This window comes from Triturus cristatus, chromosome 7, assembly GCF_964204655.1.
Source record: "Triturus cristatus chromosome 7, aTriCri1.1, whole genome shotgun sequence".
Taxonomy (NCBI): Eukaryota; Metazoa; Chordata; class Amphibia; order Caudata; family Salamandridae; genus Triturus; species Triturus cristatus.
Genome location: NC_140590.1, coordinates 18,848,540 through 18,861,826, shown reverse-complemented (window position 1 = coordinate 18,861,826; position 13,287 = coordinate 18,848,540). Strand labels below are relative to the sequence as shown.

The following is a 13,287-nucleotide window of genomic DNA, read 5'->3' as shown; positions in this document are numbered from 1 at the left end:
GCAAAAACGTGACTTCTTGGTGTTTCCCAAAGAATTCAAGAAAACCTGGCCCGGGCAGGCAAAGGGTGTATGTAAAAGGAATGTGCTCATAGAGGCGAATTCATGGAAGATAATGTGAACAACTTGAATGAAAGGTGCTCTACTTTGAATATTTAGTCATTGAATTTCTGAATTAGGATTGATCGAATGAATGGAAAGGAGAGAATAAGGTGAATAAAGGAGCCGAGAAACAAAGATTACACATTTCTCCATTTTTGTGTGTTTTTGAGAGCCCAAATAACAGAAATTCTAAAATAGTATCCTACTCTACAGATCTACTAATTAAAAAGAAAAACCTCAGTGGTAAAGTCAGTACATGGCAAGGTACATCCAGGGATATCCGCTTTATAGGATCAGGGGCTCGCGCGCCTTGACTGAGGGTGGGATCCATCGCCTACTTCTGAAAGGATTTCTTCCTCATAGACCTTTTTCCATTACAACCTTTGCAAAGGAATATTTGCATAACACATCCCATTATGAATGTCTTATTGTTGTGGGGCTAGACCATGGAGTGATCTCAAGAGTCTGATTGAAAATCTTTCCCCTCTCAGGAGTTGAACGCGGCTCGCCATGCTGCTAGCGGGGAGGTGTCCGTCGAGATGGACGCTGCCCCATCCTTGGACCTGCTGCAGAACCTGAACAGCATGCGGGCCGACTACGAGCTGCTGGCAGAGAAGAACCGCCAGGAGGCGGAAGACATGTTCCGAAAGAAGGTAAGAGAGGGCCACGCCCACCACTGCACGGATCACCAATGACGACGTCAAACACTGATGCTGACAAAGGCTTTAGAGCGACTAGCAAATGGAGGAAAATTTCAATAGGGGTTTTACCCCCATAAATCTAGTAATGATGCTGAACCAAATTCTGTAAGAAAATTTTCCACAGAGCGCAAAATATAAATTAAGGGGTGTGCGTAGTCACAAATCCTTTCCTCTCCACACTTCGTGATTTTGCAAAAGCTGCATAGTTCAAAATAAATAACGGAAAAAAACTAAAAATCGTTCTTTGCAGAAAACAATTAGCAGACACCACCCAAGTTTGCAATAAACGTTTTTGCAACAAATATTTATCTGCTAACTTTTTTTGCAAGATGTTTCACTTTTATGAAAAGCTTAGTAACGTTGACAAAGTAAACTTTTCAAACGCTGTAAATGCAATCATTCCGTAGTAATGTTTTCTAGAGATTGCACTATAGAATGATTTATAAATACATTGATTGGCTTCAATTGTCACAGACAAGCCTCAGAGAGATAAATGAGAAGAAATTGAAAAGGGGAATAACACAATTATCTACTATTAGAAAAAAAATGATATGCAAAAACGTTCCTAAGAGTGCCAAAAACACATGTACTTTCCTTTCCAATGGTAACACCCCCAAAGAATGTGGGTGTGATGACAACGATGACGTAGGTGTTCATTTCCCACTACTGGTGGCACCAAGGAGACAATGGCTGCCTGAATGCAGGTTTCTGGATGAAGGGATAGGGCCTTGGCAACCCCATAAGACTGATTCTCACAACAAATGTGAGCTCTGCAAAAGGTAGCTACACTGGAGGGAAACAGAGGGAGGTTAAAAACGACACATGTAGCTCCTTACACTTTGGGATGATAAAATTCACTTCATTTAAATATACCACTTTCTGGCTGAGTTAACCATCCAATGTTTCAAACCTGCAACCAGCGGGTTGCGTACTTATGCCGCTGTCACATGAATCTACTGCGGTATCGCAGGGCCTCAAGCACTGGCAATCCCAGCAAGGGTTAAATAGTCCAGAGGCCACTGAAAATGGCCAGTTTGTCCATTGAGCCAGCCAATCACATCCGGATTTATCATTCACTTCATCAGTGGAGTAGTGCTGGATTTGTTCACACCTGTGTTTCAGAAGTGATTTACTCTCTCTTGGTCCAGGTTGCAGAGCTGCAGATGGTCATCGTCCGCGACGCGAGTGAAGTGTCATCGAGTCGCAGTGAGATGTCTGACCTGAAACGGTCACTCCAGAGCCTGGAGATAGAACTCCAAGCCCAGATGGCCATGGTAAGTAGCCCAAAGGTCGTTCGACAAGCCATCTGTGCTATTCAAGAGAAGTCTTTTATCAAAGTATCGACCCGTGCATTCAACCATACATCCACCCACACATCCCTCTATTGATCGATCCATCCATCCACCATTCATTTATAGATTGCTCTGCAAATCAACCAATCCGTTCATTAGTCCATCCATGTCCACATCCATTTACTGAAGGAAACAAAAATCAATTCATCCAACCCTCCACTCACCCATCCTTCTACCCCTCTATCCACCCATCCATTGATTGATCCACAAATCAATGAATCCATCCTTTCACACATGTATTTACTGATTGATCCATAAAAGCAATCTATCGATTCATCCATACATCCATAAATCTTTTCCTATCCATCCATTCATGTCCCTTTTTTCCTGTTCTCTCCCCTCAGAAAGAGTCCCTTGCAGGCACCCTGTCTGAGACCGAAGGCCGCTACTGCCAGCAACTCTTTGCCATGCAGCAGAAGATCAGCGGCCTGGAGGAGCAGCTGACCCAGCTCCGCAGCGACATGGAGCAGCAGAGCTATGAGTACCAGCTGCTCCTGGACATCAAGACGCGGCTGGAGATGGAGATCGAGACCTACCGGCGTCTGCTGGAGGGAGAGTTTGGGTAAGGACCAGGCTTAGGGCTAACACGCCTCCTGGAGGGAGAGTTCGGGTAAGGACCAGGCTTTGGGCTAACACGCCTCCTGGAGGGAGAGCTCGGGTAAGGACCAGGCTTAGGGCTAACACGCCTCCTGGAGGGAGAGCTCGGGTAAGGACCAGGCTTAGGGCTAACACGCCTCCTGGAGGGAGAGCTCGGGTAAGGACCAGGCTTAGGGCTAACACGCCTCCTGGAGGGAGAGCTCGGGTAAGGACCAGGCTTAGGGCTAACACGCCTCCTGGAGGGAGAGCTCGGGTAAGGACCAGGCTTAGGGCTAACACGCCTCCTGGAGGGAGAGCTCGGGTAAGGACCAGGCTTAGGGCTAACACGCCTCCTGGAGGGAGAGTTTGGGTAAGGACCAGGCTTAGGGCTAACACGCCTCCTGGAGGGAGAGCTCGGGTAAGGACCAGGCTTAGGGCTAACACGCCTCCTGGAGGGAGAGCTCAGGTAAGGACCAGGCTTAGGGCTAACACGCCTCCTGGAGGGAGAGCTCGGGTAAGGACCAGGCTTAGGGCTAACACGCCTCCTGGAGGGAGAGTTTGGGTAAGGACCAGGCTTAGGGCTAACACGCCTCCTGGAGGGAGAGCTCGGGTAAGGACCAGGCTTAGGGCTAACACGCCTCCTGGAGGGAGAGCTCAGGTAAGGACCAGGCTTAGGGCTAACACGCCTCCTGGAGGGAGAGCTCGGGTAAGGACCAGGCTTAGGGCTAACACGCCTCCTGGAGGGAGAGCTCAGGTAAGGACCAGGCTTAGGGCTAACACGCCTCCTGGAGGGAGAGCTCGGGTAAGGACCAGGCTTAGGGCTAACACGCCTCCTGGAGGGAGAGCTCAGGTAAGGACCAGGCTTAGGGCTAACACGCCTCCTGGAGGGAGAGCTCGGGTAAGGACCAGGCTTAGGGCTAACACGAGCCCTGCTCCATGCATGCTGGGGTGGGGAGACCATTCAGGATGGGTGTGGAGCCCTTTGTAAGGGGGCTTCCTTGCCAGGCTGGTGTGTTGGTGCTGCTGTTAGGGGGAGCTCGGGTAAGGACCAGGCTTAGGGCTAACACTAGCCCTGCTCCAGGCACGGTGGGGTGGGGAGACCATTCAGGATGGGTGTGGAGTCCTTTGTAAGGGGCTTCCTTGCCAGGCTTGTGTTGGTGCTGCTGTTAGGGTGAGCTGCACTGCAGAGCTGTGTGGCACTGACAGCTCTGCCAAGCTCTGAACTTGACCAGCAAGAAAAATGTCAACTTCTGGGAGAAAACGCCTTTGCTGTTGATCCTGTCTCAGAAAAGTTTCTCAGGACATGTTCCTTGCCTTTTTTTGTAAGTTCGAAAACTCAGTGAAGGTCCTGAAGATGGCAAAGTTAAAAAACAATTCATGGGCTACGATTAGCTACAATTTTGCGCACCTGCACACACCTAACTCCTGGCGAGAGGCAGCCATAGATATCACTAAAGGCAGTGCTTAATTTGTGCAGGGGCTGGCAGGTGGTAGTCATGGAAACCCAAATGTATGGCTATCAAGAGACTTTGATCTAGCAAAAGAGAGAAAAGGAAGAAATTCAGAGGAAGAGACATATAGGAAAAGAGTGACTAAGGTACAGGGCAGGGATGGAAAATAAATCTCCGTAAGTAAAATAAAGGGACGGGAAGTGTAGGGTGTAGGAAGAAAATGGCATGAGCTGGCTTCAAGGGGTCTCAACCTTGATATTGTATTGTAATTGCATTTATATAGCGCTTACTACCCCTGATGAGGTGTTGAATTGCTTTTTCGGAGAGTAGCACGCTACTCCAGATCCCATAAAGGATTAGTGGTGAACTAGTATAGGGAAATATGAAAGTAATTTGAGTGGTGGATATGTGAGTCAGTTATTTGGATTGAGAAGGATATTCTGCAAACCTGGCATCCAGTAGTGCCAGTTATGGCTTCTAAGAACAACTTTTCCCCCTGAAAGTATTTAATCATAAAATAACCTGATTATGGGGTCGCTAGTGGTACTGAATGTAATCACAACTCCCACCAGCAGCAGTAAACCCCCAGCGAGGCGCTCTGCGTCACAGTAACTATGAACAAAGGCCACCGGCAGTGATGACCACTCACATCCCTCTGATTCTACTGGGTGCACCTGCTGTATTTGCGCCCCTGTGAGACTTCAAAGCAACAGTTTGTCCACTTTTGTTTTTCATCAGAATCCTGTCATTTCCCCTAGGACAATCTTAGGGGCATGTTTACAAGCCTCTATCACCACAGGAACGTCACTCTTTTTGATGTTGTGGTGGCGATACAGGTTTTTCCTTATTTACAAGGCGGCGTTAAGCCACTTAATGTAGCTTAACGTCGCCTTGTAAGGCCCCCTTTCATGCTATATTTAGCGTGAAGGGGGGGGGGTAATGGGTGTTGCGGTAGGCGTTCCAAGGGATGCGTAAATACGGGGCAGCGCCAAAATGAAGACCAAAAAAACCCTGGTCTTACCATGGCGCAATGAGGAGAAGCGCTTTATTTCTCCTCGTTTTTGCTGTTTCTGTGCGTGCTGCATTCTTATGCACACATAGAAACAGCGAATCGCCAGAAGGATTGTTTATGTGTCGCATTAACAATCATTTTAAAGATGAAGAGATGCAACTCCAATGAGTGCTGCCCAGAGCAGCACACATAGAAGTTACAAATCGCCATTTCAGGTTGTTTATGTGCAGGAAGGGACACCTTCCTGCACATTCACAATCGTTCCCACAAAGCAGGCACCCTTGCACCATTGTGCAAGGGTGCCTGCGTTGGCACTAGGCAGGTACATTTAGCACCAGCGCAGGGGAAAACACAGGTCTGCGCCGTATTGTTGTAAATACAGTGTAGACCTGCGTTCCCAAAGTGGCGAAGCGCTGCGTTAAGCCAAGCAGGCTAACGCCGCGCTCCGCCACTTCCCTTGTAAATAAACCCCTTAGGGTTGTTACTTTCTGTCACTTCCTGTGATGCTTCGAGATACAAAGTTTAAATGACTCACTCTGTGACATCATAAGGTGGAGTTAAAGGTCAAGCGATATGATTCCCCTAACTCTATGATTTTGGTGACATGGAACAAGCGTTTGAAGAATGGAAAACCAAGAATTTAGCTGCCAATATTTCGTACACAATTTTTCAAGGCATGAATATTAATGCACATGTGTTCACTTGCAGCGGATATGAAACTCAAAAGACAACAAAAGTGGAAGTAGTGAAGTCACCTACCCCATCGGAAACCAAGAGAGGTAAGTGGATGGCACTTCTGTCCAAATGGATCCTTGCCAATCATTTCTAAATTTAAATTTTAAATTCTGACCAATCAGAAAGTGTCTCCTTTTGATATCTATCGCCAAGTGCTCCCAGTGCCCGCGCGATTCAACGGAAATTCTAAGTTCTAGTTGTGCAATGAGGATGGCAAGATCTCAGTTGGCCAACAGGGCTTCCATTTCACCTTCAGGACTCAGAGTGCGAGTGTTCACTGACCAGGGGCGTAACACATGCCCCCGCACCCCCACAGTGCGGGCCCCGAAGCTCCAGGGGCCCCCCTCAGCACTGCACTTCAGCCGGAGAGCTCTTGATAGAGTCCAGACGGGGCCCTCCACGTACCTTGCAGGGGCGCCCCCTCAATTATCGTTACACAACTGTCACTGACGTCCCTACAGTCAGTGGCTAAAAAGGATTGCAATTGGTCACTCAAATGATGAACAGGGATTCCAATTGGCCATCTAAAATGGCAAATACTATTTAACCTTTGCAAGTCAGTAGCAATTCGAATTTCAGGTGCACCTCAAAAAGTTAGTGAGCAGAACAAGTGTGTGGTATAAGAACTGTTCCCAATTCACCGTCACTGGCCTGCAGGGACTAGGCAGGCTTTCCCGAAACCACTGTCATCTCTATTGAAGCACTACTATGCATTGTAATAAAATTACACAGTAATTGAAAGTGTAATAAATGTAAAAAGTAATGTGTTTATGTCCAGTGGGAAGGTCTTCCAGTCCTCTTGCCCGTGCACTGGCATGCGTAATATAGTGCGGACATGTGGACCGGGCGATATTGAATGACGTTGGACAAAGAGAAGGCCATAAGCTAGCCAATATATGAATTAAAACATTTGGCCGCTATAATTTGTTAGAAGCATATCAGCAAGGGCCAGCAATAATTATCGCTCAGCGCTCTTAGCGTGAGGATAATTATTGCCGGCCAACTCTGAATTTTATCGCGGAGATAGCGTGCTATTAGCAACGTTTATCTCCAAAGTGATAAAATTCAGAGCGCAAGCTGCCAATTGTAAGATTATCGCTGGAAATACAGCAATAATCCCACAAGGTTTGGCGATAGCTTGCTGATAGGGCTAGACATACTTAGCCATGATATCCACCTTACATAGGATATCATGGCTAAGTCAGAAAAATACCAGACGTAAAAAAGCAGCGTTAACCGCGGTTAGCGCTGCTATTTTTATCGCTAACAGGGTTAGTGATATCCTTGATAATAGGAGAAATGTTGCTTAGCGACATTTCTCCTATTATTTTACTCTGGAACACCCCCTTTGCATCTCATTAGAGATGCAAGGGGAAGCGTAGAGTAAAAGGGTGCTAACATGCAAATTTGCGTGTTAGCAACCTGTTGCTGATAAAGCGCTAGTTGTATCGTTGCTTTTTTGTCTTTTAAAACCAAAAAAGCAGAGATAAAGCCCTTGTTGATATGCCCCAGAATTCTTTTCCAGGTGTGACTTCAGAAGTCGAGAATTCTATTATAATCAGCAGGTTGTGACGTTAGTGAAACGTTAAGCTAGAAAGTGGAACTCTAAGGAGGCTGTGAAGCCCACGGATGCGCCTTCTCCAAACGGAGGAAAAACGTCTGAGATGTTGTAGCTCACAGAGCACTGCACATCCAATAAAAAAAAGACAAAGTGGTGCAAATGTCCCTAACGTCCATGCGCCTGCTATCTGTGTGAGAAGGAGATGCGCCTTGTCATTGTGTTATCATATAGCGCTTGTAGCGTGCACGTCCATCAAATATATCTTAGTGAGATTATAAAACGGCACCAAGGATTGTGCGTTTACTCATTGCACTGCTCAGTGACTTGTAACCGCAACTAAAAGCGGGGACAAATCTAGGACATTTCAAAGGAGGGCATTTCACAGAAATCCTACTTCACTCCATGGAATCTTTCACTGAAGAAACTTTCAATGAAAGAAGCGGCTTTTGCAAAACCTTCGAAATGGAGGCGCTGAATGCAAACATGTTTGATTGAAAACCTATTGATTACCTGGCACAAGTATATTTCCACAAAGGATTTTAGGAATACATTGATCTCTAGTACCAAATGAACCCATGATTTGTTATTGGCATTACAATTTAAATTAGGATTATCTTATCTTTCCCCTACCCTATGAATGAATGAATGGTGTCATGTTGTGTACTTCCGAGTAAGAACGCCAGGAGGCGCTAGAGCCTCTGTGCCCCATATCTATAGCTTCAGAGCCCTGGTACGACGGCTACTTGCTTAGACGAACCTTGAACAGAGATAACCAAAGACCTCTGGACATGGAATCCCAAAGCAGGATTGTAAAACAGCAGAAGCCGCCCCCACCCACGCCAACCAGGCATTGGGCAATAGAAGTGAATCTCCCCGCCCTGGAATAGACTGAAAACTCTAGGCTTAGAATGGAGTAAGTCTTTCTCCTTCAAATGCGGATGGGGGAAAGTAGAAAGCCATTTAAACACCAAATATAACCCTAAACCGATCATTAACCCATGCCCTGGCAGTAAATGGACTCCGTCCCTGTTTCTCAGCACTGCCGTCACCCGTACGCAGATCGAACAGTAACATTGACCCTAACCTTAGCTTTGAGCCTAAACTTAATTTGAATTTAAACGGCTCCCTAGTCCTAATCTTGAACCCATCCGTCACTTTATTATCCAAATTTATTTGGAGACATTTCTGCATTTTTGTAGGAATTTTGGGGCATATTATCAAGGACGGCGTTAAAATTATTGCCGGTTCAGCGGCAGAAAACTGCCGCTAAAGCGGCGATAATGGGCTTGATAATAAGCCCTGGAGAATTCCCATAGAAGCCCCTGTTCGGGTGTCAACATGGGCTTCTATGGGAATTCTCAAGGGCATATTAATGAAGCCCTTATCGCCGCTTCAGCAGCAGTTCTCTGCCGCTAAAGCGGAGATAATTTTAACGCCGTCCTTGATAATATGCTCCGTTATTCTTTGAAAGTTATTTTACTAGAAAGGAAGAGAAAATATGGCAGGATTATGTCCATATCTTTAAGTAATGCTGAACTTGATTATTCTTTTCTAGATCCCACCAAGACCCGGAAGGTGATGACCATCATTGAGGAAGTGGTCGACGGGAAAGTTGTGTCTTCCGAAGTGAAGGAGGTGGAAGAGCCCATGTAATGCCAGGGTTCCGGGTGCTTCGTGGGATGTTCGGTGGATCCGTTAAATTGCCTCCATGTGTACTCTATTAATGTGACGCAAGACGTTCGCCCCCTCACTGAGAACAGAAGCGATGGTGACAACAGAGAGAACAGCTACAGTGGTCATTGGCTCTCTTGTGGCCAGTCATGTCCCCAGGCCACAGTCTTTTGAGCAAAGATCACTTTTGTAGCCAAATGCACAACCCATCCATCAGATGAGTCCAACAATGGGACTGAGTTTAGTGCAGCCTGAAGACGACAAGTCCCTTCAGCCAATACCCTTCTTGTGTCTCGTCTCTGGCTGCGGTGCGCCACATGTGGCATGTCCTCCGGGGAATTATTCTGTTGCAGGGAATTGAGCTGTTTTGCCTGCTTTTTCTTAATTAGCAATATCTCTATGTGAAGCTACCAGGCTGTTGATGGTTCCTGGGGACGATGGCCAGAGACCCCATTGCATGTACAGGGAGCGGGAGATGACCGCATGAAGGCTGATTCCTATTATCCTCTGGCAGTCAGTGACAATAATTCTATGCTTCCTAGCATCTACTCAACATCTCTCACTAGCATCACACACAACACACACCATAACTTGTGCTGCCCGCCATATTTGACTCTTGCACACAACTGTGGCTCTCCCACTGGCGTCATTAGGTCGAGCCTACCTGACAGCGCAGGGTGTCTCTCTGTGAAAAACCTACTAATTGCCTTTATTGCCACTGTAATTTGCCTGCTTTTTCTTGTTGCCTTGTCTGGGCTTGCCTTTCTCCTCTGTGTTTATCATTCCCCTGGAGTGTAGCCTTTCAACCTTTGTCCTTCCAAGGGTTACATTATGGGAAGTACATTTTTATTTTTGGTTAAGCACTCCGAATTGGTGCATGTGTTTTCCAGCTGTTCCCTTATCTCTTCCACCCTCCACCCCCGGATCTTGCGCTTGCCCACCTTTGCATTCCTTTGACTTGCTTTCTCACTCATTTGCTTCTCCCTGGAGTACTGTTTTTCTCCTTCCTCCCAGTTGCTGCTTCCTGCCCTTATGGGTAGTTTAAAAATATATCTATTAGTCTTTTTTTGTGAAAACTTAGGCAGCAAATTTCTGCTGGCCTGTCCATCTCAAAAGCACGTTTGTGCTGTTACTATTTAATTTTTTTTAGCCAATCATTCTTGGATCGGTGGGTTTTAAAAAATGGCGCCTTTCTCCTCTCTTTATTTTTCTGCTTATCAATCAGTCTGTCTTTTTTTTTAACCCTTTATGAAAGTCATAAGTTGTATAAGATGAATCTTTTTTTCATAAAATGGCAGACAAATCTACTACTTCAAGAGATGGCTGCTGAGATCTCAATGGCGTTTTTGAGTTGAAGTCACATGCAAATTTACATATTTTTTCCTGGTCTATTATTCAATTTTCCCCCACCCCTGAATCCCCGTTACCACGGCTTTGTGGTCAGAAATGTGTTATAGTCTCCTTTCTTGTGGAAATGTGTTTCCCACACAGCTAAAGTCGCAAATTGTAACTGATCCACAAATTTAAAATGGTGAGAAAAATTCCATAAAGATTTTTACAAGCCAATCACATTTGTCTAAAAATGCAAATGTGGTGACTGCATTATTGAATCAGTGAATCGCAGCACCTTTTTCAAATTTTTATTGGACATGTTTTCACCAAAGCCACAAAATTGCACTTTCAGAGTAAACTTCTACTTTCATGCCAGGTTTGGTGTAAATCCATTTAAGCGCAAGCAAAAATTTCCAAGTGAGCTAAAAATGTGAAACGCCTTTCTCACCTCCTTTTTCTGATGCTGAAATAGTATGAAATTTGGCACTTATGTTAACAGACACTAGATCTAAAGTCTAGCAAATGCTGAAATTGGTCAGTGATAGATACCAGCACCACCGCCTCACACATCACTCCGAGATGGTGACTGTTCACACTGAAGTCTGACAGGGGGGTCACTTATGCTTCCAGTGCCGCAGCTAACCAGAACTATCGAATTTCAACAGAACGTTTGCAGTGATTTGTTTTGTGGTATAGAAAGTTTGTGTTTAGATTCAAATAATGTCCGTGGAACAATAACGATTGTGATCCCAATGAAAATAAAAATGTACCATGAATGGCACGCGGACTCTGAGTATACAATCCAATGGGTCGGCAGGAGATCGATGATTCTTATATGAGCAGGATCACCACATGGAGGTTTGTGGATGTAGGACTTGGTATCGATGCATCACCGTTTGATGGAGTCAAATATGCTGGCGTGGTCAAGGGGATGGACATGGTCAGTTTTTAATCTCCTGCACGGAGGAGCAGGAGTTCCTACACGGAGAGCTGGCATGTGTTTTTCCATATTTGTGTTGGTTGCTAGTTTTGTTTGCTGTGGTCCAGGCATAATGGTCGCCCGCAAACCTTTGCAGTTGTCTGACGACTACTTTTCCTCCGGATCTGGGAGTCCTTGAAGGGTTGACTCTAGGCCTGAGGTTGCTTTGAATGGCAAGGTATACAAACCCCTCTGGGGCGTGGTGTGGGGTTGGACTGCTTGGAGACCGTGGGTTGGTCAGTGGAGATGGGATGCCTTAGTGTGGTGACAATGCTGGCATGTTCTTTTATTGCTGTTTGTGAGCTTCAGCAGAGGGCTCTGGTGTGCTCCAGAGAAACGCAATGTAAACATAAGGTTACTGGGGGTCATTATGTGTAGGAGGCATCGCTAGATATAAATCCACACCCCTTCCATTTCTTGAACTTTCGAAAGTTCGATGCTAGTAGCTGTGTTTTGTTGTGCCTGGTTGGGGGCCTCATTTGGCTTTCATAGTTGGAAAATGTTCCCCCCCAGTGCGTTGCTTCCTTTCTCACCTGAAAGGCTGTGGTTATTCATGTGGCAGTGGCTGGATGGCCGGGGGGGAGGGGGGGAGTTGTACATTTGTGCACAGTCGCAGCTGCTGCAAATATACAGTGGGGGGCGCAGAGGCAGTGGCATTATAAAGGAAAAAAAAAAAGACTTACCTGATGCTACTGGCCGCCTTTCGCCTCAGTGCTTCTCTAATCTCCTGATGCTCCTAGCAGTCCCATGGACACCATCACAGACGCCCCCTCCTAATCCAGACGCTGCTGCTCTCATATTGTGAGAGCAGCGCCGGGATTGGCCTGAGCAGGCTGGCTGGACGCTTGCACAGGCACAGGGAGTCTGTGCCGTTTCTCCACCCGGATGTGGAACACAGCTGGGTTGGAGAAGCCTATGTGCGCATGTCGGTTTGGCCATCAAAAGATGTCCGGCCAAAACGACATGCGCATTTCCAGGACCCACCACTCCTTGTCCCTGCGGTGGCCCTGCCACTGTCTACACACGCATGGCTCAGCCAGTCACTTAAAAAATAAAATTAAACATTGTTTTATTATCATTTTCTTTTTCAACTGCTGGCTTTGAGCAGTAGGTGACGCTCCTCCGCCCTTATGGAGGGGCCGCCGCTGCTTTTGCAGATACAGCGTTGTTGACTGCAGAGACAGATTAGAAACCTCAGACTACATTCAGAAAACAAGGTATCTGAGGACCAAGGGGCATTATATCAAGGACCGTGTTAAAATTATCACCAGAACATGGGCTTCTATGGGAATTCTCTGCAGCATATTATCAAGCCCATTATCGCCGTTTTAGCGCCCAAGTTCTTGTTTGCCCTGACAGCCCAGGAGGCTGATAGGTCAGGATGCAGCACTGACTGTCCTAGCCTCAGAAAGTGTCTAGCAAAGGGATGTGTACGGCCGTGTCTTCAATAGTGAGCCAGGGGCGTAGGGCAGCTGTGGTGGTGATCAGTGTATTTTAGCAATGTCGATGTCTCAGACTGAGAGGGGAGGGTTACAATGGCAACGTTGCTGACATTTGGGTGATTGGACAGAAGTGTGAAGTTATAAAGCAATTCAAACATTACAACCTCTGCGATGGTCGCAAAAGTTTTTCAAACATTAAAAAATAGTGCAAAAGCAATTTTTGATGAGAGGAATCTCAGCAAACCTCCACTTTAGGTGGAGAATTCTCCCACAATATGTTTTGCAAGACTTTTTGCCTTCAGGCAATGTTTTGGGAAGTTTACAAAACTTTGAAGGCAGGAGCTCACAAGGGTTATCGTGCCACAAATAAAATTTA

General features: G+C 46.3%; 1 protein-coding gene across 1 annotated transcript in view; it reads left to right on the top strand.

The window, feature by feature from the left end:
- Positions 1 to 11,271, top strand: part of LOC146808701 (keratin, type I cytoskeletal 12-like) — a 31,245-nt gene extending 19,974 nt beyond the window's left edge. Inside the window, exons 4-8 of the mRNA XM_085615515.1 lie at positions 591 to 752; positions 1,949 to 2,074; positions 2,497 to 2,714; positions 5,900 to 5,970; positions 9,043 to 11,271. Of these exons, the coding sequence (XP_085471641.1) occupies positions 591 to 752; positions 1,949 to 2,074; positions 2,497 to 2,714; positions 5,900 to 5,970; positions 9,043 to 9,140 (675 nt within the window). The 3' untranslated portion in view covers positions 9,141 to 11,271. The remainder of the gene's footprint in view (positions 1 to 590; positions 753 to 1,948; positions 2,075 to 2,496; positions 2,715 to 5,899; positions 5,971 to 9,042) is intronic.
- Positions 11,272 to 13,287: the final 2,016 nt, after the last annotated feature.